At 40.2% G+C, this 27,880-nt stretch overlaps 1 protein-coding gene across 2 annotated transcripts in view; it reads left to right on the top strand.

Annotated features, from left to right (window-relative positions):
• The window catches only part of RPE65 (retinoid isomerohydrolase RPE65), a 250,271-nt gene that overhangs the window by 201,831 nt on the left and 20,560 nt on the right, over window positions 1-27,880 (top strand). For both annotated transcript variants that reach the window (XM_044085604.1, XM_044085605.1), the window contains exons 10-11: window positions 5,867-5,996; window positions 6,126-6,240. In XM_044085604.1, the coding sequence (XP_043941539.1) occupies window positions 5,867-5,996; window positions 6,126-6,240 (245 nt within the window). The remainder of the gene's footprint in view (window positions 1-5,866; window positions 5,997-6,125; window positions 6,241-27,880) is intronic.

Here is a 27,880-nt window from a genome sequence, read left to right as displayed (position 1 = left end):
CTGTTCTCGAGTGACACTTTTTAAATACTTGGTGTTAGTATGCAAGGACTTTTGCAGTCAGGCTTTGATAGGAAAATAAACAGGATAGATATGACTGATCTCCATTTTCCCTACAAAATGTCATTTTCTTGAAGATGTATTGTAAATTGACAGCTGTGTTGCACTTTACTAGGGAAAAAAAGCAAAGGACACCAGAAGCTGACTGTAACAACAAATAAGGCTGGAAAGGCATTAAGTTGCCCAGGAGGGATGCATGCATTCACAATGATTTCAGTCTTCAAAGGGTGCTAGTAAATAAATAAGCTGGAAACTGAAAAACGCATCGACAGACAGTGTGTCTAGCTGCACTTTCCTGTATCTAGGCAACAGATATTGAACTACCCTTAGAATTAGCTGCCATTTATGTTTCTGGATTTGCAGCCTACTCAGTGTATCTGCCCTCACATTTAACTCCCCAGGGAATGAACATCTTGTAAGTGCACATGTCCAAGAAATACATATGGCCACAGTTTGACCGTTTCACATACCTAGAGAGTACGCACAGCTGTGTGTATATGTAGTACGCAGTACTGGCATTATCAAATCTTACATTGACTTCTTTGCTGAAAGATGTGAAAGGAATACTACTAAGACAGAAGTACTGATTTTAGCTCTAGTATGTGGTTACTAAGTGTCGATGGTCTGCTATGACTCACAATATGTCCTCAAATGAAGAGAGGGCCTATCTGTTGCCAGGACCTCCTCTGACTCCTTTACTTGGAAAGGATTCATGAAGTAAAGCATAGTAAATAATAACTACAACCAGTCACTCTGAACTTGTTGCTTATCTGTAAAATGAAGACAGTATGAGGATTGACTGAAATGGCTAAAACAAATTTACCTGATATAAAACCTTGCAATTAGAAGTGCAGCAGAGCATGCAGACGTGTAGCCTCGGCACTGCAAGAAAGTTCCATCTGCCTTGGCATCTAGTTGAAAGGTAGTGAAAGGCAGCTGAAGAGTACAGCAGGTGTTTACCTCTGTAATAAGGAATGCCCTGCCATGGGTAACATAAGAGTAATGAGGAGGTATATTGCCAGGTACTGCAAGTACTGGAAAGACCATTTACTGAAAGTATTCTCCTACTTTACTAATTAGCAACACCAGAGCAATAATGAAGAATGCTTTAAAATAAAATTGCCCCTACAAGATTCATGGAACTATATTGTTAGAAAAGATTTACCCTAGAGAAGTTCCACAGCTATTCATAGGTACTTTGTGAGCACTTTTGGATCCCCTGGCAACGAAGAAATTATTGATTGGCACTGATAATCACAAGTTAGACTTAGAAACCTTAAACACTTCCTGTGAATATTGCTGTTTGCTGTGTCTAAGTATGTACATGCATTATAATCTAGAATTTCTATATTACAGAAGCTCCCACAGTAGGCCCACACACAATCCATGGTCCAGTTTTGAGAATTCCAACCTAAATTTTGTAGTGTGTAGTATGTTTTTACTAAGATGTTCATTACAAAACAATAGCATGTTTCTTTACAGATTATACTGCATTTAGTTACATGTGCTATGGTTTAGTCATGAGGTTCAAAGTTCAAAGGACAAAATGCATGCAATATAGTTCAATAAATCCCAAAGTACCCACATCCATACATGTATTTATTTATTATATAGTGATTTGTACCTTGTTTGCTGATATTTTATTTTTTACTGTTCATAGGTTCATAGGTGTTTACTAGGCTAATAACCACAAGGGAGTTTTTAAGCCTAGCCATGCATCCCAAATATCTGACAAGTTCTGGTACCCTTAATAAGTGTAAGCAGGGGCTTGGGAGATAAAACATTTGCAAGCAGGGGCCTGGTAGATGAACCATTTACACGCTGTCTGTGTCCATTAGAGGCATAAGTATCAAACCAGGGATGAATTTCCTGTTCCCCATCCAATTGACCAAGTTACACTTGAATTGCTTGTTTTTCAGACATGCAGGAAGTCCTTCAGAGTGTTATCTGACAACATCCTGTATGCCAGGCATAGATCTCCCCTCAACAGCCTGTAGAAGACAGAATACAGGGATAGGGCCTTGAGGCAGTCTGCACAGAATATGTTACTTATGCCATACATTCTTCTAGTGAGGAACCTCTGTGGATGTTCCAATTGTTGGATAGTCCTGGTTAGGTACATACCAAAGGGGGCATTGAACTCAATGATAGGTCTAATAAATGTCAAATATAGTGGAACAATGACTTTCTTGGACCTAAAATGCCATACATGTATAAATAAGTTATTGCAACATAGAATCATTTCCTCACTACTGTGGACACCTGATGGTCAGAGACTATTTAAGTATCCTTATAATAAAATAGTTTCCTCTGTAAATTATTTTATGTAGGCTTCATTGTGTAGTGTATCAAGTGGCAGTACTAAGAAGATTTTCAAAAGTGGGTATTAATCCATACATGGCTATTCAGTTGAATTGCGGATTTGGGGAGAAGGAAGTTTTGAGCATGATAAATGGTTTATCATCTAAATGCAGACATATTCAGAATGGTGTACCACAGGGCTCTGATAACAGACTACTCTTCTGTAACATTTTATTTTCTGAACTAAATATCCACAGTTGTTGGATATATAAATTCACTGATGACTATAAATTAAATGCCATCATAACTAATAATAAGACATATTCTCTTCCACAAATGTAAATTTAATTAAACAGAATGCTGTCATTATTGTAGAATGCAATACAGCTATCTAGTTTAATTGCATCTAGAAAATGTAAATATCTGTATCATGAGACTGGTGCAACAGTACCTTTAATTTCTTAGATCTGCCAGTAAACATCATCAATAACCATAAACCTAGCCATGTTTTTTAATAAACCATGAGACCTGTTGGTTAGATGGCAAGTCAAAGTTAAAAGTTTGTCACAATGGTCTTTGATATAATGAATGATGATACTGTTTTCTGTAACATTTTTAGACAACCTAGTTAGGTAGTGAACATTTTCATAAACTATGCAGCTATTAATGTTTTTATTAGGTTGTGTTTCTTTTTACACTTAGAACCAGAGATTTGCTCATCTAAGATTTTGTCTATGAGTTTCACTTTTCTGAATTTGCCACTAAGCAGGAGAAGGAAACAGTGACAATTTCCTCATGTGTCTGTCCCTTGTAGCATTGATTTTTTTAATACAAATACCTGATGATATACAGCTCAAGCTCTTAAAATAATTTAGGGTTTGTTAGATGCATAATTTCTGTTAAAACCAAGACAAATAGTTATGGAATTTTAATGTAGATAAATGACAAAGCTAGATTATTATTTATTGGATGCAGTGGTTAGCACTGCTACCTCACAGCCCTTCATTCTCCAGATACCCGAGTATCAGCTGAGATGCCTTTTGTGTATTGTCTGCATGCCACACCTGTATCCATGTAGGTTTCAGTGTGGGCTGTGCTTTTTTCCTGCATTGAAAAGATGTACCACAGATGAACTGCTGCTCCTGTAAACTGTAGACATATGTACCATGTGTGAGTATTTATCCTGTGATGGGTTGGCATATTAATCTGGATGGGTTTCTGCACCTTGTGCCCACTGAGTGCCAGAATAAGCTCCATCTCCCTCATGTCCACAAACTGGATTAAGAGGATATTTTTTATGAATGAATTAAAATAAAATTAATAACATTGTATCCTTTCAGAGATATACAAATAGGTCGTAAAGTAGAAAGGGGAACCATACTGCTGTATTTCCAAAGAAAATGTATTAAGCTTTTTCAGAAAAGAGTGATTCACTATATGATGCACAAACACATTTTTATTGTTAACTATCATCATTGTACTCACAAACCATACCATGCACAAGTAAATAAAAAGGAGTACCTCCTCAAATAAATTAAAACGCATTCAGAATGAGAATGTGTACAAGCATGAGACCAGAGCACATTTTGAGCTTCAGTATCTGGGCATATAGTCCTAAACCATGTTATAGTGATAAATATAATTAGTATGTGCCATTGGTGAAATGTTTTTGCTTCCACCATGTGCTTCATATTCTTAAAAAATATCTGTAAGCTCTAAATAAAGGATGATATTGTTTTTATAGTTTTCTGTTTAGTCAAGCTACCTTAGGTTATAGGTTCATAGGTATATACTAGGCTAATGACAACCAGGGCCTTTATATGCCTAACCACTCAAGCCAACCCAGTTGTGTTCCCATGTAACATGGTGTCTATTTGCAGGAGTATGTTAGTAAGGTGGCTGCTAAAAGTTTAGTGATAGGGGTATGTTAGGGAATATTTACTGTCAGCCTCTGTCTGTCAGAGACATGGGGCCTAGACCAGAGGTGAATTAGGGATTTCCCATCCAATAGTCACCCCCCACACCCCCCTTCTTAAATATTCTAACTCCAAGGTCACACACACACACACACACACACACACACACACACACACACACACACACACACACACCACCACACAAACTACATTCCTCTCGCACACACACATCACAGTAACAAAACACAATACAGCCCCCACCCAACACCCTTAAACATAAACACTTACCTGAATCCACGAACACATCACAACACCAGAACCCCTAATTCAAAATCTCCCGCATTTGAGATTTTGAATTTCACACTTCTGTGGTTGCGATCTTCTGATCCTTCCACTTTATGAACTTGAGATACTGAAATTCGAGATTTCAGTATTTTGAGCTTATAAAGTGTTCCCATATATATATATATATATATATATATATATATATATATATATATACACACACACACACACACCATTAATTCTCATAAACATAATGTCAACTTTGAAGTAAAAAATATTGTGAAACATTGTTGTTGTTTCAGTGGTTAGAAGGGTATAAACAACATGCCCTTGAGGACCACCTCAAAGCCCTGTCTCCAACAGACTACTGAGGGATGATCTATGCCTAACCTACAAGGCATTCTTCCATCAAGCCTTGCAAAACAAACAGCAGTAGAATTACCCGATCTAAGGATCTAAACCTTGTCTGTGACATAAACAAAACATATTGGAGGGGCAGGTATGTATCTCAAAGATTATTCTTTCTGTGGAATAGACTCTCCATTCATGTGAAACAGGGCTCTACTCTAAGCGTATTCATAGTTTGGATCAATGGATGGGAAATCATAAATTCACCACTGGTTTGTCACCTGTCTCTGTTATGTACAGGGGCAGCTTGTAGATGCTCTAAGGCACAGGCATATACCAAAGCCACTCTAGTCTGTGGGTATTGATAACTGGGAAATTTGAGGCATGAGTGGCTAGGCTGAAAAAGGCTCTAGGGCCATTAGTAACCTCCTATGATCCTATGAATTTTCAATAACATCTAAATAAAAGTTGGACCTTTTTTGTAAGTCTTTTCTCTGATTTGTTGTGCCAGATTCAAAAGCACCTGCTTCCATAAAGCTCAGCCTCAACCTCAAAAATGTTAAACTTCTGCCAATGTAAAGAGGATGGCTGATGGGTTGGTAGAAGAAGACAAGTCAGAAAGTTATAAGTAGATTATTTCATGTAGTAGTGAACCCATTTTTGCTGTCCTTGTGTGAAAAGAAGGATCCTTTTAATCTTGGCTCACTATTCAGTGATGATATTTGCAGATAAACCAACATGTGACTACTCTGGCAAGTTTGTGTGTGTGTGTGTGTGTGTGTGTGTGTGTGTGTGTGTGTGTGTGGGTGAGCATGCCTGAGTGCATGTGTGTTCATGTATGCATGCGTGCATTACTTTAAGCTACAATGGTGGACAAAATATGACAAACAACAATGAAGTAATGAAAATATACACAAAATAGTGAATATCTGTTGATCTTAAATACTTGTTTTCTATAGGTTTGAGTTTGTATACAATTATCTTTACCTTGCTGATTTACGCAAAAACTGGGAAGAACTGAAGAAAAATGCATTTAAAGCTCCACAACCAGAAATGAGAAGATATGTCCTTCCATTAAATATTTCTAAGGTGAGCTGAATATTGAAAGATAGAAATGAATAATTTCTACTTCAAAACATGTTTAACCATGTCTCTACTTTAATTTAATAAAATAAGGACACGAACCAAATGTAAAATGACAGGTCCTTTGTCTTGCAGGAGGATGTTGGGAAAAACATAATTACTTTGCCCTACACAACAGCTACGGCAATTTTAAGGAGTGATGGAAGCATATGGCTTGAACCTGAAGTTCTTTTCTCTGGACCACGTCAAGGTAAACATGCGGACCTAAAGATTTTTGACATTTAAATGTTTGTGATTTGTCATAATATTGATAGCATTGATGCTAGTTATGTCATATATCTCTCCTGAAAAGCAATGATGACAACACATACAAGTGATTTTTCCAAACCACAGTAATAGCATTTTACTTTTGTGAATGTGATTGAGACACTGGCTAGCATTCTGTGATTCACCACTCATACAGCTGGCATTTAAGAGTTTAGGAAGGAATTAAATGGGAAGATAAACAGGTGAAAATGTTTAAGAAGGCATTAAATGGGGAGCTGGCATGATGATAATTTGGTCAGCGATTTGATTGTAAGAGAGTTCAAGTAATCACTTTATTGCAAAATTTGGTTAAATCCAGTGTCTCTGTAAGAGTGGTGATCTCATATAGGACTGTAATAGTTCATAGGGTTATACCAAGATTGCTGATTAAGTGGCCATCTGGAAGCTTAACCATGTCACCCAAGAGGTTCTATATTAGGAGTTTGAATGCACAGGTGTCCGAACATCGTAACATCGAACTGAATAGTTTGAAATGTGAAAATAGCAAAACTGCAGAACACCAAATTTTTTCCCAGGGAAAAAATTGGTGGGCCGTTTCCGCAGCTTTGCTATTTCCTCCACTGTGGTGTGATCTCTGAGTTGGTATATTTAAGTATGGGGGTGTGGGGGGGGGTTGAAGTGTACATGTGTTTCTTGTTTTAGTACCGGAACAGCGATTTTTTTCCCTGGGAAAAAAATCGCTGTTCTGTGTGTTCGAAATTCTTGCATTTCGAACTTCCAGGTTCGATATTCACGTAGTCGGACTTATTGCAGTTCGACTACGTGATATAGACCCACCCAAGAGATAAGAATCTGTTAATTCCCATACAGAGTAGAGTAGCACCACATATTCTTTGTACTAATATACAATGTAACATCCAATCGTCAAGTCTGGTTTTAAAGGTAGTGCAAGAATTAATTTATTTTATATAGAAGAGAAGTTTGTTCTAGAAACAAGAGATATGTTGGGTGACATACCAATCATGACAACAGGGACTGCTAATGTACTGGTAGAGGTTTACGTTTAAAGTGGATGTTAACAGTTTGCTGGTTTTATGGATTTCAGAAGGCCTAAAAGAGTGAGGTTATTCATGGTCCAAAAAGCTAAGCATAGACCCCCCCACAACAGTCTATACGAAACAAAAGTCTATGGAGAATGTTTTTCAGTCATTCAAGATAACTTAGCTGGCCTATATCACTAACTCTGTTGATAAGGTATCTTTGAGACCTTTTTAGAGAGGTACTTGTTTTTGGAGGTATTATACTTGATGACGGGTCTGATAAGGGAAAAATAAAATAGGCTGATGACATCTCTGGCTCTAGAGGAAACAACCATAAAAAAACTGGGTTAGATAAAATAATTTCCTTACCACAGTTATGACATGCTGGTCAAAAGAGCTCATTATCTACAGGGTTCCCAACGACTTCGTAAGTTTTGAAGACGTTGTCCTATATAAATGCAAAAGGGGAAAGTAAAACATTTCCCATAGGTAACCACTTTACATTTATTAGCACTTAGGCTGCACCAATCATTACTTAGGTCAAGTCTTTTTTGGAGAATTTGAGAGGCCTTGGAAGAATTGACAGCTGCACCTAGTTTGCAATAATAGGCAAATCTGGTTAACCATAACCTTTTGACTTGTATCTTAATATCAGATAGGTATATATCAAAGAGTAGGTCCCCAGGACTGAATTAGTGAGACACTGCTACTGACATTCATTAGCTACAAAGAGGCATTCTGACATGCATTCAGTTGGTCAGCCATTTGGCTGTCCAGTGGACTATATAGGGGTTAATATTTAGGTCAGAGACTTTTTATCAGTCATGACAGCATAAGGAATGGCACCAAAGACTTTTGTCAGATTAAGGTACACAGTGCAGATAGTCTAACCTTTATCCAGGGTTTCACTAACTTTATTGAGGATGTCAACTAGGTTGAGTAGATACAATATATCTTTCATGAAATCAAATTGGATAGATTTGAGTAAACAAAGATTACGAATGTCATTGTTGATCAAGTTGGTAGTTATACATTCCATGCACTTACAGGTGATGTAATAAGTCTGACAAATGTATAATTTACTGGGTCAACAGTAGGGTTACCCTTGCGTAGTTGGTACCATAATGTCTATTCTTTACTCATCAGGATACTAACCAGAAGAGAGACTAAGTTTGAAAGCCTTAAGGAGGGTTGAGCCAGGTGTTACTTGGCACTGGACAAGAGACAGCTGAGGGCATTGTATGGGTTCATAGAGCTACTGTTCTTACTCATGGAGAGGGGCAGCTGGGACCTGGCTGGTAGAGATTTTGGAAAAAATGATATTAGAGAAAATGGAAGGAATGGTGCTTTGAGTTGGTTTGGTGATGACAGAACTCAGTTTATTGGTAGGATATTGGCAATATATTGGAGCAGCACAGTGGATAGCAAGAGGTTCTTAAGTTCCATTCTTATTTGGAGATCTTCTTTATGGAGTCTGCATGTCCTCCTCCTAGAGTTCATATGCATTTTCTTCAGGTACTCCCACTTTACAGACATGCAGTGGGTGGGGTGGCCACTCTAAGTAGGTCATAGGTGTGTGTGTGCATGTGAATGTGTGGTATGAAAGAGCAACAGTTGCAGAGCTAGCCACACTGTGATGTGAACAGTGCCTGTAGATGACTGTCACTGTTGACGTGATACTCCAACCCTTTGTGCAGAAATGGGAAAAGAATGGGTTATGGATGGCTGAATGAATGAATGGATATTAGTAACTGTCTCAGGGTCAAAGCAAGAGGTTCCTTTAGCAGCTAGCTCTGTAGAGCATTACATATTTTCTAATGTACATTAAGAAGCTTTGTGGTTGTCTTTGGTGTCAGTAGTGACCCTAAGTCCATATTCAACTTTGTAGTTCTTCATTTTTGAGGGTATTGCTTACCTCATTTAATTTCCTTTTGTGCTGAGTAAGTAAATATTTTGTGCAGATGACTAGGAGTGTCTTCCTCTTATTATAAAGCTTGTTAATGTGAAAATTCCACATTAAATTCCACCATTCATTTCATGCCTGGGCTTACACCAGACCTGGTGATAGTGGTATGCTACTGCACAAATCCTCTACTAACATCTTAGTTTTTTTTAGCAAATGCATCGATTGACTCCAACCCTAACTGGTTACTATCTAAACTTCCCATCCTCACAGCACTTTTACCTACTGCCTATCATCATCATACTGGGTGACTTTACTCTCTAAACCTTCTGGGTGTAATAAAGTATGATTGAACCAAAGTTCTTACAGATTTCAGCCTACTCCAACTATTAGATACGCCAGCTAGACCTAACCCCAAATCTAAGCACCATTCATTTCTTGACATTATTACAACCCATCCAGACAATATTTCCTCCATCTCCAATCACCCACCCACTTTTAGGAATCATTGCCCCATCACATTCTCACTACAAAATCTGCAAGACAGATCCCTCCCAAAGGCCAACATTTTTCAGACCTAAGCCCCGTCCTAAAATCCCCATTCTATACTCAAAAGCTTGCTTCTATTGATTCAACCAATATATACTTCCCCTTTCTGATGTTAACATTGCTTCCGGTAAACTAACAGACTTACTACTCTCACTTCAGGACTCCCAGTTCCCAGTGATTACAAGGCCTCTGAAAGACCCCAAAACTGAATGGCTCTCCAAAGGCCTTAAATGTCTAATGAAAGTATGTGATGAAGTCCGGGAAATGTAGAAACATGAACCCACTCCCAACAACAGTGACTATTACAAAACTCTGAGGAATATGACCAAAGAAGCCACCAACAGACTAAAAATCAAATGCCTACAACCTAATGTAACCTCCATTCTTCACTTCCCTAGACATTTCTGGTAGGACGTCAACAAACTAACAAGAAAATTCCTCTTAATGAATTAAACAGTCCAGGGTACATACCCTACCCATCTGGTAATCCTACATCTTCAGACTTTCTTAAAGAGTTATGAAGCCTTCCCACATCCTCTTCTACCTTCAATACAACAAAGTTAGTCTAACCCCACTCATCTCATTCCACCTTTTTACTTCTCAAAAATTGCCCCCCCAAGCAAAAGTGAACCTTACTTGAAGAAATTTGTATGGACTGACAATCTGGACTTGACAATGTCTGCCCTTGTTTTTTGTACCACTGCAGAAATTTAATCACCAACCCTCTTAAGTAACCTTTGCATCACTGCTAATACTATGCCAAATATTTGGAAATCATCTTTTGTTAGACCAATACCAAAAGAAACAAAGCAATCTTCCTGCAGTCACTTCCACTCCTTCTCCATCCTACCCACTCTTGGTAAAATTCTATAAAAAATCAGATGTCTTCAACTTAACAAATACTTAGAAAAATATGATCTGTTCTCCATCAAACAGCGTGGACTCTAGGGAAGTAAGATCACAATGACTACTCTGTGGACCCTGACTGATAACATCTTAACTAAAATGGATAAATGAAATTTTAGCTGAGCTCTGTTTATTGATAACTCATGACTTTGACATGGTCAGCCACCCCATTCTACTTCTCCATCTGTCACCAATTCACAGTTTAAAGACCTTCTGTCCAACCATTCATTCCAGATAAAGATGGGACCTAGTCTTTTCAATAGTTCCCATGTTCAGTCTGGATCCCATAGGGCTCCATTCTAGCACCTCTTTTATTGTCGATATTCATAAACAAACTTCCCTTAGATCTGCCCCACTTACTACTACTACTTTATGCAGCTGTTACAGTCATTTGTAGAGTTGATTCCTCACATCATATAACAGAAACATAAGTTCAAAAGGACCTCCTTCAGATACAGCACTGGCCAAAGTCGAATAAACTACTGCTCAATGCCAAAACACAAAGCCCATGTTATTTGGCACCCATAAAATATTATACAAATCCCCCGGTCCTTTAATATCCCTGACTGTGATAACAATCCTGTTTAAACCAATACCTCCTTTAGATATTGGGGACCTGGCTAGACCAATAACTAAACTACCATGGGCACATAGAAGTGCTGAGGAACACGATCAACGTCTAATATTCTAGGTCGACAAAATATCTCAGCTCCTTTTACATCCAGCAAGGGCTGCTATAGGAGAAGGCATCCTATGCGCCCTGCTTGTGTATGGCTTCCCCTTGTTTGTATCATCCTCTGTCAAAAAACTGCCACCATTCAGACCCTCTCCCAAAAATATGTTGATTCACAGCTAACTCATCATAGAATCAACATCACTGGCTTGCTCTTTCAAAGGGGAAGTGGCTTCCAGTACAGGCTAGATCAAAATCTTCTTCTTGGTTCCTTAGTCTTCAAAATATTCAGACTTGAAAGTCTCTTTTCCATTTTTTTTACTTCCACTTAAACCTATAACCTAAGAAGTCAAGCCAGATCTGGTCCCTCCTTCAAACCCCTTCTCTCAGACTGCACTCTACTAGCCATTGCTTCACTGTACTGGCTCCAAGACTATAGCAGTCACTTCCCCCTGATTTAAGTGCTGACACAAAGCGCCCCCTGTTTAGGCAACAGTTCAAACAATCCTTACTAAAGTTCTTTGAATGCAACTGTCCATCTAAAGGACGTGACATAAACCGATATCTCCAACTTCATAGTACCTTTACCTTCCATGTACCTGATTAACTCACTCATCCTAAACTGTGACTCAGTTTTCCACACCATTACTGCTCTGAACCTACTACACAAAATCTAATCCACTCTTTCATACTTCTTATCTTTATTAGTTTTCCTGAACTAACAACTGCTGCTTATATCTCTAACCACTTCCACTCATTCTGCTTTAACTCTTTTCTCAGTTTTTTCCTAGTTATATAACTGTACATATATTTGGTTTGTTAGATCTTCTATGTATATATTGCTTGTCAGATTGCCTATACTTATTCATAAATGTAAACCATTATAATTTGTATACTGTACAGTTTGTTACATTATGATGTTATCAGGCTGAGTCTGTAATTGGCCATTGTTTGACTACTGTTATACACCAATAAACATATTTAAATAAATAAATGAATAAAGGCTGAAGTTTGAATTTTAGCACCATGATAAGCAGTTCAATCCAGCTATTAAGAAGGGAATTCAGATCTGGGAAATGTGCACATAGCTGTTTAGGAAAGTTGTGCCATTTATGATTCTCTAGTAGGTGGGTAACTAATGAGTAGGTGGTTTTGGTAAAGTCTCTGGTACTCATTAGAAGTAAAGGTTTTTAGTCTCTCTGACTATAGTGGGATTCTTATGAAAAGTATAGAAGTTTTTAAAGGGAAAAATCACTGCAGAGTGGTCAGATTTGACCATGGAGAGTGATAAGGGGGATGGGGTGAACTAGTGCTACATGAGTAAGAACAGGATCTAGAAGGTTAGAACCCTGGTAGTGAGGGGGGCTATTTGAAAAAGGGAGTTTGCATTAACAGACTCAAGAAGTCTTTTGGAATATTTGTTATTAGTTGTATAAGCTGGCCAAGATCCTGTTATGCTAATACTATGATATGTTTGCTGGTTCGTTGACTTCTTTTGTCATGTCATGTATGTCTGTGCTGAGCCTCCCAATAGTTCAGACAGATCAGCACTCTACCCTGATCAGCAAATAAAAATAAAATAAACTGATCAAGAGGTAGTTCAAATCTTCAAAATGAGAAGTGATAGGATGATGATGCATTTTTTGGCATTCAGTTTGAGGCCATGTTTCTGGCACCAGTCATTTATTTGGGTGACACCTTCTTCAAGGATGTCCACATCACTAGGGGAATTGATGACAGCACCCAGCTTGCAGTCATCTGCAGACTTGGTCAGCCATAGTCCACTGGTTTTGGCCTGCACCTCAGAAAAGTATATCACAAACTGATGCCCCAAGACTGATCTCTGGGGTACACCTCTCGTTATGGGTCTACTGCTTGAGGTGGCTTCCCCTATTTTGACTAGGTGAGTTCTATCAGTGAGCCAATTTGCTACCCATCTGGTAACATACGGATTGATGCCTAGTTGAGAGAGTTTATCTATTATACCCGAGTGGGGAAGAGTATCAAAGGCCTTGGCCAGGTCAAGGTAGGTAGTGTGCACCGTCTTCCCCTCGTCCATGGCTTTCGTGACTATCTCAAAGAGGTCGACCAAATTTAACAGGCATGACCTTGGTGAAACCAAACTGTGTGAGATTGAGTGTTGTGAGGTTGCCAATGTCCTTATTAATGAGGTCTATGATAATCCGCTCCATGGTCTTGCAGATCAGGCTAGTTAAGCTGATGGGACTATAATTTCCTGGATCAGTGGACGCTCCACCTTCATGCAAAGGGATGACAGTGGCTGTCCTCCACTCAGATGGGATGAAGCCAGTACTCAGGCTTTAGTTGAATAGGGAACCTAATGGTTCTGCAAGTTCCTGCCTGAGTTCATGTAGGATGCTGCCTGGGATGTTATCTGGTCCCATGGAGGCTTTATTTTTTGCCTTTGAGAGGGCAGTGATGACTTGCTCCCTAGAGATAAGGGGAGGGGGGCAGGTGCTGGGGATGTCCTGATTTACTGATGGGGGGAGATGGGTGAAGTTTTCAGTGAACCTGTCTGCCAGGAGGTTGGCTATATCTATGGCGTTTCTGTATGTGGTGCTCTTGACCACCAGTTTTGAGCAGATCTGAGTGTTTCCTTTGAGATTGCGGACATATGTGATGAAGGTCTCATGATTGCCTTTAGTAGATGTGGCCAGTTTTGACTCGAAATTTGCTTTGGAGGATTTCACTAGTGCTCTTATTTGCTTGTTCAGGCTAAGCAGAGATTGTTTCCAATTAGGCACTTGCTCCTTCTTGGTCCTGGACAGCATTTTTTCCTTATATTATAGGGTTTATTTATAATTACCAAAGAAATGACAGCTGGATTTATTGAGAGTCACTACGATTTCTACAGGTTCCATGTTTATGTCATGCAGGATTTGGCACAGAGGGATATGGTTTCAGATACATACAGATACTCCCTTGAAGCTTACAGAGGGCCTAGCTGAGAGGGTGATTAGTAGTAAACAGGGAATGCCTTTACTGCACTGGAGCCAAATTTTGCTAACTACGTTATGTATATACTTTAGGGACATGAAAGTCTTAAGTTTCACACCTCTCAACTGTCCAGATTTGTGCAGACTGTCCAGATTTTTGTTCATATTTTTAGTCTGCTCCTCATAATATTTGTGTTTTCTGGATTTTTGTAGCAAATCAACGAGGACTGAAGTCACTATATAATGACAGACATTTGAGTTTCAAACTTCATATCCGTTAGAAAATGCATGGTAACAAAAGACCTTTTATTCCATCAACTTCCTAAGTTTATAAGACCAGTATTTAAAATTTCTCCCTAATTATGGTGCTTTGCTCCCCCATTATTTTTGGCTTTGTCCAGACTTCTTTTTACTAAGAGGTTGAGACCTATGTTAAGTTCAGTTTTATAGCATTCAGCAGCATCACCTTCACATTTTTTTCAATTAGAATTGATTTGCCAATGTCCACAAATTGAACCTTGTCTAGAAAAACATACTGGAGGACCCTGTCCATACTGACTGGACCCACCGGATCTACCTTAGTCCTCCCTGAGCTATTCCCAACCCACGTCCAGGGCTAGTGAGGCGATCCATGTTTGGGGCTAGTGAGGAGATCAAGGACAAATACGACTCTGTCATTGTCCATGTTGGTGTGAATGACCTGAGATGTACCTCCCTGGACTACATGAAGAGACACAGGAAGAGCTCTGCGATATTGTAGCCCAGGCAGGTATGACCCTAGCCCTGAGTAGCATCCTGCCATCGCCCAGAATGATACCGCAGAACAAGGACTAAATGATTGACTTCAACAATTGGCTAAGCTTCTGGTGTCATTTTAAGGGGATCCAGTATCTGTCTGCCTGGGACAACATGGTCGACAGACCACGATGCTTTGCCACAGATGGCCTGGACCTGTCACCCCTGGGATTCCGGATACTGGCTAAGGCTCTTGCCAGCCCTATAGTACCTTTTTAGGCAAGGTTCAAATTCACCACCGTAACAGGAACAGGCAAGCAAAAACTGAGGGTAATGATACTCAATGCTAGAAGTCTAAATCTTAAAATGCACTCACTCGAGGCACTCCTTAAAATGGAGAACATCAATATCTGTGCAGTGACTGAGACCTGGTTCAAGACTCTAAAGAGCACCCCTGCATTACCAGGCTATAACTCATACCACACTTTTCGGCCATCTAACCTGGACCAGAACACCAAAGGCAGAGGTGTGTCCATATTCATTAAGGATATCCACACCTCCAAGCTAGTTGAGTAGCATAATGCATCCAAGGTTATCCAAGAGTAGCTAACTCTGGGCAAAACTGCAATCCAAATTGTAGCTTGCTACAGATCCCCCACCATGCCCCAGGATTTCCACTCCTCTTTTCTTGATATACTGAAAAATATTAGGGTTCAACCAAACACCCTAATAATGGGCGATTTCAACTACCCCACCATTAACTGGGAAAACTACTCATGTACCAACTCCTTCACTCAATGCTTTCTGGAATTTATAAATTCCAATGCCCTGGATCAACTTATTCACACCCCCAACAGGGGCAACAATATCCTAGACCTAGTCATTACCAACATAAGTGACTGGTGTTCCACACCTGAAATCAACTCCTCGTTGGTCAGATCCGACCATAAGCTACTCACCCTAGATATCTGCATCCTGTCCCCATCCACCATTAAGGAAACCACGATAAAACATTTCTCCAAAGCCAACTTCATACTTCTTAAGACAGAAGTGGTGAACTTCATGACACTCATGCAGATGGACAATACAGTTATGACTGCTGAATCCTACACAAATGCACTCTATAAGCACTTACACGAGTGCATGGATCGTGCTATCCCAAACAGAACCAAGATGCTATCCTCCAAAAAAGGAAGCCAATCTGGTGGTCCCCTGCCATAAACAAACTCTACAACAGAAGGAAGAAACTGTTGTAAAAAGAGAGTAAAATTTCCAGGAGTGGAGGAGTTCCCTGGTCAACCTCAGTAAGAAGCTGAGATCTCTTATACGATTCTCCAAAGCTAGCTACGAAAACAAAATCGCCACTGATTCTAATGGTAACCACAAAGCATTCTATAGCTATGTCAAGAATCTCAATGGCAACACCCGATCTGCTCTGAGTTACAGCACAACCGCATGAAAATTACAGAACCAACTGATATTGCCAACATCCTGGCAGATAGATTCAGTGCTAACTTTACCCCCCCTCTCACTCCCTAAAGGGCCCATATCTATACAGGAAGAATGCAGAGTCCCTGTGATCACATCTATGCAGGCAAAAGCTGCACTCTCTAAAACTAAAAACACAGCATCCATGGGACCGGGCAACATCCCAGGCTGCGTTTTACACGAACTTCAGAAAGAACTGGCTCCCCACCTAAGCACCATGTTCAATCATAGTCTCACGTCCGGCCTTGTGCCCACTGAATGGCGCAGAGCAACAGTTATCCCACTCCACAAAGGGGGAGCCACCACTGATCCTGGGAACTATCGCCCTATTAGCCTGACGAGCCTGGTCTGCAAGGCCATGGAACGTATCATCATGGAACTCATAAACAAAGACCTTGGTAACCTCCAAACTCTGGACCCCACCCAGTTTGGGTTTGTAAAAGGCAGATCATGCCTTCTGAACCTGATCGACTTCTTTGAGGCAGTCACCAAAGCCGTAGATGAGGGTAAGGTGGTTCACACAGCCTATCTTGACCTCGCCAAGGCTTTCAACACCATCCCCCATTCTGGAATTATAGCTAAACTCACTAAACTAGGTATAAATCCCTACGTCACAAGATGAGTTGCCAACTGGCTGACTGACAGACCCCACACTGTAAAAGTTGCAGACTCCAAATCTGACATCAAACCAGTGACAAGTGGAGTACCACAGGGTTCCGTCCTGGGACCTCTCCTGTTTGGTATCTACTTCTCTGAAGTACAGGCTAACACAGAAGGCCTCTGGCTAACGAAGTTAGGTTTGCCAAATGTGGAAAATTTTTGTTGAAATGTCAGATTTGGCAGGAAAAAAACATACCCTTGACTAGTACAAGGGATGGGACTTCACTTTTTTTCCAAAATAATATCTTATTTTTGTAGCATTTGAGTTGTTTATGCTATTTCATATAATATTTAGGTATTTCAGATAAAAAATAACTGTTTTATGCAACTATTAAAGAAAACCTAAGAAATATTTTGTCCTAAAATCTCAGGACATTTGCCATTTTTTCAATTTTTTTCGCAGGACACAACTGCCCAAAGAGGGACTGTCCCTCACAAAGTGGGACAGGTGGTAACCCTAAATGAAGTTTGCAGTTGACTGCAAACTAGGAGCCATAGTCTAGTCCCCAAATTATGTGGACATCCTAGAGAAGGGCCTCACTGAGACAGATGCCTGGTGTCAGAGGCATGGCCTCAAGCTCAATGCCGAAAAGTGCATTGTCATCTCCTTTGGTAAAAACTCTGTACCCATGAACTACCACATAAACAGCAGTCTACTTAATGCCAAATGTGTGATAAGAGACCTTGGGACCCAGGAGGAGAGTAGTCTCTCCTTTGATAATTACATCGCCACAGTAGTCAGGAAATCCTTTTATGTGGCACACCTCATCACAAAAGGGTTCTCATCCAGGAAAACAGAGGTCATTGTTCCCCTCTACTCTGCACTCATTAGACCCATTATAGAGTACAATGCCCCTTTTGGAATGTACCTCACAAGACATCTGCAGCAGCTGGAAAGGCCACAGAAGTACCTCACAAAGAGGATTACTGGTCTCAAACAGATTCCTTACACTGACCATCTCAAAAAACTCCAGCTTTACTCTGTAACATATCACCTACTCCGAGGAGATCTCTGCCTAACATATAAAGCTATGTTAAACCCAGAGCTGTTGGACATGCTACACCTTAAGAAATCCCAATCCCTCTGAGCTACACGCTCTAGGGACCTAAACATATTATCACCACAATAAACAGGACATGCTAGAGGGATAGATTCATGTCCCAGAGACTTCTTATACTCTGGAACAAGCTACCCATCTATGTCAAGCAAAGTTCCTCATTAGTACTCTTCAAAAAAAATCTTGATGAGTGGATGGGAAATAGGAAATACACCCCGGGGATCAGTTCTGTGTCTCTGCTCGACAGTGGCACAGGAAAATAACTTTCTTGGGTGGCGTAAGCCAGGGAACCTTGTTGGCTAGGCTTACTTAGGCCCATGGGCCAATTGTCTAGTACCTACCTATGAACCTATGAACATCTGGTGCAGTATCATACTGCTGCTGGGGAGTATTTTTACCATTTTATTCCGAAGGTAACTTGGGGAGGGTCAGGTGTTGTGTGTTAAGGCTTAAGTGCACAAAATGCATGACATCAGCAGAAATAGAAACCCGTATTATATTTTTCATAGACTACAGAATGTAGGATCAGATCTATACATATCTGAAGGGAACAGCATACTGGAAAAAAGCAAGCTCTAACATTTAACTAATTTAAGTCATTATATAGTCCCATTCAGTTCTATAGAATCTAAACTAAATACAATCTATTAGTGTAATTTCCAGAAAAAGGCAGAGCTAGTAGTTGAAATTACCGCTGAAGGCTACCGAAAAATTTATTAAAACAATATAAAATTTATTAAAACAATATATGCCGAGTATTTGTAACAGGGGCATGAAAGATTTGTAGGCTCCTTAGGACAGTGAAACAGCATAACTTCATTATGTGGCAAGAACTAGCAAAGGTGCAGGTCAGAACTCCAAATCACCAGAGATTTGAAACAAGTTGCATGTAGCTGGGCTGATATGCATGTAATAATTCAGAGAGCATTTGAAACTCCATACGTTCCTTTGGCTCACTGCACAAATAGTCAAATCGAGCAGCAAAGCCAACAGTGAAAATTAGTACATTGTAACAGCAGATCTCCTAAAATAAAGGTAGTGCAGGCACTCCAAATGACCAGGAAGACCTGAAGTGCTGGTAGAAGCTGTACTGGTATGCTTGTTAAAATGTAGAATGAGCAGCTCAGACTCCACAAGCTCCTTAGGCTCAGCACAAAATAATCAAGAGTACAGAAAAGGCTGCAAAATGAACAGCTTGGTTACATAAACATGTCAGAACTGAGTCTACAAACCAAAGAATAGCATTACTATAAACAGAGTAACATTTAGCTGGATAGTAATCTGTACTGTCATGCCTGCTATTGCGTTTTTAGGTAAGATGAAAAAAGTGGGTTTTGATAAGCTGATCAGAGTGGTAACCATATGTGCAGTAGGACTGATTTATTATTATTATTATTATTATTATTACTACTACTACTGCCATTATTATTACTACTATTACTGCCATTATTATTACAAATGGCCATTACTGAATATTTATCTGTTCAGTACAAGAGGTTATTTTGTGAGATAATTATGCTGTCTTCCTTCTTGAAATCATCAAAAAGGTTTAGCATAAGAAAAATATTACAGATTAGACTGTCATCAAAACCCTAGCACGTATGGGTTGCATATATCTCAGCAGATGCCACTTCCAGGGCCAATAATTCTGACTTTGGAGACCAGACTAATTTATTCAAAAGTAACTTTTTAAATGACCTTGCCAGAGCAGACTGGTCCCATGCCATTTTGCTAGTATCCTAACTTAATAACTTATCTTCTTTTCCTCACCATATTAATCACTTATATACCCTCAGGGAAAAACTCAGTAGATCTTTTTTTCATGAAGCTGTGGAAAATAGACTTGTTGAGAGAAGTACAAAAAAAATGTGTTGTCTACTTTCCATGATTAAGTATGTACCACATGACTAAATGCAAGATATAAATAAAGTTCATATGTTGGTACTAGGCTATCGGCCCTAGGGCCTATACAAGCCTAGCCATAACAATTCCCTGGCTATTTCTTCCCACAATATTTATTTACCTGTGGAAATAGTACGAAAGGTAACTTATTTTAAATACAAAAATAAAACTGCTCTTTCCCATAATACGTACATTAGAAATGATTGTTTTCTCGAGAAGAAGCAAAGATGTTATGGTTCCTTTGATAAGTACCCCAAGTGATGGTTTGATGCAACAAGAGTCAAATATGTTTAACTCATACTTATTTAATGCCTCAGTAAAAGTTCCTTGCATCCATTGTCATGTCTGACCCTAAACACACTATCACCTGTTTTATATCAAAGCTGTCACCCATTTTGACACTGCTAAACCAGTATGAAGGCTTATCAGGAGTTGATGGCTTTCTGTCTACCTGGGTGATAGCAAAGACAGTTGTGGATTAAATATTTAAGTCCACCACAAATTAGCAACATTTAACTGAACAAATCATTTTGACAAACTCTCAGTGGACACAGAGATGAAGGAATTTTGCATTCACAAGTACTACTAGAGGGTTTAACTACAAGCTGGTGACTATCCTTTTTTTGTCTCACCATTTACAGAAAATTTAATTTTGAAAATGCTGAGCTGAAAAATTCATAAAAAATAGAAAACCCTGAAGAGTGCACCACTGTCTCAGATAATACAATAGACTGTGGTGAAACTCGCTTTAATGTAAAATCTTTGAAACACACACACCCACACACACACACACACGCAACGAAAATTCAGTACTGACTCCTAGGATAGCCCTACCAGAGTTCTGTTTTATTTTTTCAATTGCATAATTATCATGTGGAGAGTGACAAGGACAAGATATTGGTTTTCTTTATTTGTCTGAGCAACTCCTTCAATGTTATTTTAAGTATTTCCTTTGATTTGAACTCTGATGTCACTGTGAATATATACTTAAGTGTTTTCTTGTTTTTTTATTTATTATTAAATGTATTTAAACCTTTCATTATGGATGATCCTCTAGAGATATTTAAGTTTTGAGAGCATTTGCATATTTATTTGGTGACACTGTGTGGGCTACTCCTAATAGCTTTGTTCTTCGTCAATCTACCATTTGTATTAATATTAATTTAACTCAGTATATTGGGTACCCTTGGAAGAGCCTTAAGGTAGCTGGCAGGAGTGTCTGGTGGCAGTCATAACTACCTTGTAGTCTGAGCAGAAGGGGGCATAGCTAGTAAACCTGTGCCAGCCTTTCCCAGGTGTGTGTGTGTGTGTGTAAATCAAACCTCAAAGAGTGTGTGTCAGCAATTTGGGCAGGGACATGAAGCACTTGTTGAACAGAGAGGGTGCAGGAGAACTTGGCTCTCAGCAGAGATCTCAACTCTATAGCTGTGCCACTGGGGAGTCTTATTGGGGATTTGGAGAAAGAGGGAGAAACCACCCCTGGACTGACTATGTTCTCTGTGTGCTCTTAAAGGAAATTGTACTTGATTGTGCTTGATGCAGAGAGCTACATCTGGAGATACTGTGTGTGTGTACTTGTTATCCTCACAGTGAACATCGCCCACTATTTCCTTTTTGCAGGGTTGGGGAAGGTCCCACCCCAAACTTATACATACCTACTCCAAGATTGCCATACCTTGGAGAAAAGGGAATATTCAAAGAAATGGCATCTCGGACTTGGTATATATAAGTCCGATCTTTCGGCCATTCAGTTTCCGTATTTTGGCACTCACTCTAGCGGGTCTCAACATTTCAAATGGTAACCTATAAAACCCTTGCTGCACTAACTCAGTTAGTGAAGTGGGTTAGTGCTGATATTTCATGTGGTGATGGTGCAGGGTTTGAAGCTGTCCCTCTCTGATTTTTAATTTACATTTTTTAGTCTTAAATATTTTCCATTTCATCCCTGGTATCTACTAGAGGTGCAGAGATCCAGTATCCTCTGTGGAAGGTGGGAGGGAAGAGGGGTGGAATCAATTTTACTGGCTTTAAGGCACACTATGTATAGTATCCCCTGCCCCACTGTTTTTTTTTTTATATAAAGTGCCTTTAAGGCCCACTGTATAGATTATCCCTGATGGCTAGTGATCCCCCAACTCAATGTTGCAGGCTTAGCTCATTAGTTTAGGGATGTATGGAGGTATGACAAACATCACAGCCTACCCACCTGCAAGTATTTATACACACGTGCAAACACACACACACACACACACACACACACAATTAACTTTGTGTCTCACTAACGTTCCTGTGTCCTCACAGGCAGACACACATTCATATATACATGTACATATGCAGCCCCTCATTTACACTCATGCACACACACTCCTAACACTACCTGATCGCTAAAGTCCCCAGTAGTTACCTCTACCACAATGGATGAGTATGGCTTTATGGTTATGTTACCACTGGCAACCAGGAGTAGCTGTGCTAATTTACACAGTTGAGCAATTCTCAGAATTCCTCTGGTGCATAAATGCCTTACTGAAGGCAGTTCCAGGGAAAGCCATGGCTAATTAACATATGCTTCAAATGCAACATTAACATCCAGCAAGGCTCCAGAGATGGCACACTGATGCATGTTTTTATGCAAAAGCACCATGGCAGTGCTATCTCTGAATTCCAGAATTTACAGTGAGATGTACACCTCAGTGTAACATTTCTGAATTCAGACTATAGTGCTAAATTGTGATACTTCTTTTTGCTATTACTTATCTGTAGTACTTATGGATTCTATTAGTTGCATTTCAGTATTTTAAGTTGCAGTTCTGTAGCTTGTCTTTGCATCTGAAATACCTTCTGTAAATATTTTGTTGATTCAATTCTTTATTATCTCATAGATTTTATCTACACTACCTGTTATTTATTGATGTATTTAGCATTTGTTAACTGGGTAAGTGGGCTGGTCCGAGGACCCTTCTCAGACATGACCCAGGCCAAATAGGCAATTACAAAGTTCAGAAACAAAACACGTAGTTCATATTTGCAAACTACGGCATCATACAAAGATATACAGCTGCAAATACAAAGTGAAATACGTAATACATTATTCAAATGTATAAAGTATAACGTCATACAAGGATATGCAGTTTATATATATATATATATATATATATATATATATATATATATATATATATATATACTTATATATATATATACTTATATATATATATATACTTATATGATGCAATGCAAGTAAGCAAGTAAAACAACAGGTGAATAATCTGTGTATTTATAGAACAGGTACATAAAATATTCCACATTGAAAGACAAGATTTGCAGTGGCAGGTATATAGATGCTGAGAAAGAAAACAGGAAAGAAAAAAAACAAAGTAGATTCTGTTTTGGCTGTGTATCACCCCTCCCTCCTCTTGCTTTATTTTACTTTCCCACCCCACTTCCTCCCCTCACCTCCCACTCTCTTTCCCTCCTGTTCTTTTCCCTAACAGCAACAGAGCGTGTGAGTAGTCCTATGAGAAATAAAAACATAGATTAAATAAAGCAATGATGCTAGGTGAAGGTAGCAATAGGTACAGGCACAACTGTTCATAGGTTGGTACTAGGCTATCGGCCCTAGGGCCTATGCAAGCCTAGCCATAACAATTCCTTGGATATTTCTTCCCACAATATTTACTTCTCTAGGCCCCTGTCTAGCAGGGCGACTGACATGATCCCCGGGGGTGAATTTCCTATCTCCCATTCAATCATCAAGGTTCCTTTTGAAGAGGGCCAATGAGGCGCTCTGCTTGACATGTATGGGCAGTCTATTCCAGAGTATGGGGAGTCTCTGTGTCAGGAACCTATCCCTCCAGCATGTTTTGTTCATTGTGATGACAAGGTTTAGATCCCTGGAGTGTGTGGCTCTGAGGAATTGGGATTTCTGTAAGTGGGGCATGTCCAACAGCTCAGGGTTTGACATGGCCTTGTATGTTAAGCAGAGATCGCCTCTGAGTAGACGATATGTCACAGAGTATAGCTGGAGTTTTTTAAGACGGTCAGCATATGGCATCTGCTTTAGGCCTGTGATTCTTTTAGTGAGGTATTTCTGTGGCCTTCCCAGCTGTTGCAGATGTCTTGTGAGGTACATACCAAATGGGGCATTATACTCTATACTCTATAATGGGTCTAATGAGGGATGAGTACAGTGGGACAATGACCTCCTTTTTTCTGGATGAAAAGCCCTTAGTAATGAGGTGTGCCACATAGAATGATTTCCTGACTTTTGTGGCATTGTGGTTATCGAAAGTGAGACCACTGTCCACCTGTGTCCCTAAGTCTCTCATCACACTTTCAATGTTTAGCGTCCTGCCACCTATGTGGTAATTCATGGGTACATGTTTTTTCCAAAGGGGATAAAGTACAGTTTTGTACCTACCATAAATGTAGATGTTCAAGTGTTCACCCTGCTGCAGTCATCACACTTGGGTTATCCTGTCGTCAGGCGGTCCCGCAGTCAGCCGGATTTCCAAAGTCTTGGTCCGACATAAGTTGCTGTCGCCTCATCCCTGACGTCAGTGCGTCAGGGGTACATATATTGCAACTGACGCCATTTTCTTCAGTTTTTCTTGCCCAAGATGTCAGGTGCCCCCAAAAAGGTGATCAAAATTAGTACCAAATGGTGTGAACACTGTACAAACACAAAATCCCTTCAGCTATAAGCAAATACATCAGTAAGGCATAGCAGAGATTTAGCCAGTAGATCGGAGGGGTTGGAGGGAGGGTAACCTGGACTGCAGCAGGGTGAACACTTGAACATCTACATTTATGGTAGGTACAAAACTGTACTATGTTCATCGTGTTACCTGCTGCAGTCATCACACTTGGGTTGAGTCCCAAAGCTAAGGTAGGGTGGAGGCATCATAGAGGGTTAGTGGAGGCAATGAGGCCCTGCAGAACTGCAGTGGCGAAGCCCGCCCTGGACTTAGAATAAAGAGGTAAGTGATAGTGTTTGGTGAAGGTGTGTACAGAACTCCAAGATGCAGCTTCTAAAATTTCCTTGGTAGGAACCCCTCTGAGAAAGGATGTAGAGGTGGCTGTTGCCCTGGTAGAGTGGGATCTAATGGTAGGAGGAACTGGTTTCCCATGATGGGTATAACAGAACCATATGCGATGGCCTATCCATTTAGAAATGGTTTGTTTAGATATAGTCCTCCCTTGATAAGCTGTAGCATAGGATACAAAGAGCTGGTCGGGTTTTCTGAAAGCCTTAGTTTTGTCCAAGTAGTAACGAAGCTGCCTGTGAATGTCCAAGGAATGCAGGAGTCTCTCACCTTTGTTCTGTGGATTGGGGAAGAAAGTGGGTAGGTGGATGGTTTGATTTAAAGCTACACTGGAAACCACCTTAGGCATGAAGGAAGGATTAGTTTGTAGAGAAACTCTGTCTTGATGAAAAATGAGGAAAGGTTCCACTGCCATTAGTGCCTGTAATTCTGAGACTCTCCTAGCAGAAGTTATTGCCAGGAGCAGGGCAGTCTTCCAAGATAGGAACTGAAGGTCTGCAGAAAAGGCTGGTTCAAAGGGAGGCAGTGTTAGTTTTTTCAGAACAAAGGTGAGGTCCCATGTTGGTGTAGGAGCTCTTCTAGGTGGTCTAATGTTTTTTGCCCCTCTGAGGAACTGCCTTAGAAGAGGATGTGAAAATAAAGGTGGATTTGTGTCGTAGTGAGCTGAAATAGCTGAAGCATGGATTTTAATTGAGGAGAAGGAAAGTCCTTTGTGCAACATCTCAACTAAATACTGCAGAATGTGAGGCATATGATGCTGAGTTGTGTCTTGGCCTTTAGCTTGGTTCCAGGTAGAAAACCTTTTCCATTTGTCCGAGTAAGCCTTCCTGGTGCTTGGCCTCCTGGCTTCCAGAATAACATCCAGAACTGCTTGTGAAAGAGGGCCTGGTTGGATGTTTAATAGATTTGCCATGCAGCCAGGTTTAAGGTTTTTATCTGGCTGTGTAGAATCTGTTTGTTTTGCTGTGTGAGCAAATGAGGTATTTGAGGCAATATCCATGGTGGACTGTGAGCCATATTATTCAATAGCGGGTACCAGTGCTGGCGTGGCCAGTCTGGGGCTATGAGAATCAGTCGAGGTTTCTCCTTTTTGACCTTCAAAAGAACCTTTGTGAGAAGAGGTAATGGAGGAAAGGCATATGCTGTCAGGTTTTTCCAAATGAAGGAGAGAGCGTCCACTTTCCAAGCTTGATGGTGGAATGTCCTTGTACAAAATGTTGTCAGTTGGTAGTTTTGAGGACTGGCAAACAGGTCTATATTCGGAAGGCCCCATTTTTGAGTTATCATTGTAAATATTTGTGGGTCTAGTTTCCACTCATGGGGATCTTTGATGTTTCTGCTTAGGTCATCTGCCAATATGTTTTTCTGTCCTGGCAGGAATTGAGCTTGTAACTGGACTTGATAGGCCAGAGCTGTGTTCCATAAGATTATTGCTTGCCTGCAAAGAGGGTAGGAATGTGTGCCCCCTTGTTTGTTTATGTACCACATTACTGTGGTGTTGTCCGTCTTTATTGCAAGTTGTCCTGGATGTAGTAGATCCTTGAAGGCTGTCAGAGCTTTCTGTACAGCTAGCATCTCTTTTTGATTTATGTGCAGTTTTCTTTGTTCTGCAGTCCATAGGCCTTGAATGCATTGCCCTGCCATGTGTGCCCCCCAGGCATAGTCTGAAGCATCTGTTGTGATAGTTTGCCTGGTTGGGGGCAAGGTGAAAGGCTGACCCTTGTTGACGTGATATGCCTGAGACCACCATAGAAATTCCTGTTGAAGGCAGGGAATGAGAGATATCACTCTGTCCAAGCTGTGGCTGTGTTGAGACCATACGCTTTTTTAGGTACCACTGTAATTTCCTCATATGCAGTTTTGCAAATGGTAATCAGAATGCAAGATGCCATGAAGCCCAAAGCCTGCAGAATTTTTCTTGCAGTTAATTGGGTCTTTGTTGCCATTGTCTTGAAATATTGAGTCAGTTGTGGCTGCTTGTCTGGTGTAAGGTAAGCCTTCTGGGCCATTGTGTCCAAGCTGGCACCCAGGAATGTAATTTTTTGTGAGGGTACTAGTTTTGACTTCTTTTCGTTTACTGTGTACCCCAGACAATTTAGTAGATGCTTCACAAAAGCCAGATGATGTAAGAGAATGTCTTTTCTTTCTGCTTGGATGAGGCAGTCGTCCAGGTATGGATATATTTGAATTCCTCTTTGTCTGCAATATGCAATTACTGGAGCCAGGCATTTTGTGAAAACTCTGGGTGCAGTAGATAAGCCAAAGGGCAGTGCAGAGAATTGATAATGGGTTGAACCTGCAATGAAACAGAGGTATCTTCTGCAACTTTGTCTGATAGGGACATGCAGGTATGCCTCCTTGAGGTCCAACGTTACCAGCCATGCTTCCTTGCCCAACATGGGAAGTAGCTGCTGTAGTGTTAGCATCTTGAATTTTGGAACTTGTAAGTGTTTAGAATTGAAAGGTCCAGAATTGGTCTCCAAGCATTGTCCTTTCTGGGTACTAGAAAGAGCCTTGAGTAAAATCCTTGGCCTTGCTCTTGAGTTGGTATCCGTTGAATGGCTCTCATGGCCATGAGAGCTGTAATTTGTTTTTGAGCCTCTGCTCTTTGATTTTGTGGCAGGTTTGGCATTCCTCTTGTCATTGGTAAGGTGTAAAAGTGGAATCTGTATCCTCGTAAAATTATGTCTAGGACCCATTTGTCCTTTGT

Source organism: Protopterus annectens, chromosome 10.part0, assembly GCF_019279795.1.
Source record: "Protopterus annectens isolate FY-2018-M chromosome 10.part0, PAN1.0, whole genome shotgun sequence".
In the NCBI taxonomy this organism is placed as follows: Eukaryota; Metazoa; Chordata; order Ceratodontiformes; family Protopteridae; genus Protopterus; species Protopterus annectens.
This window is presented reverse-complemented; position numbering and strand designations above follow the sequence as displayed.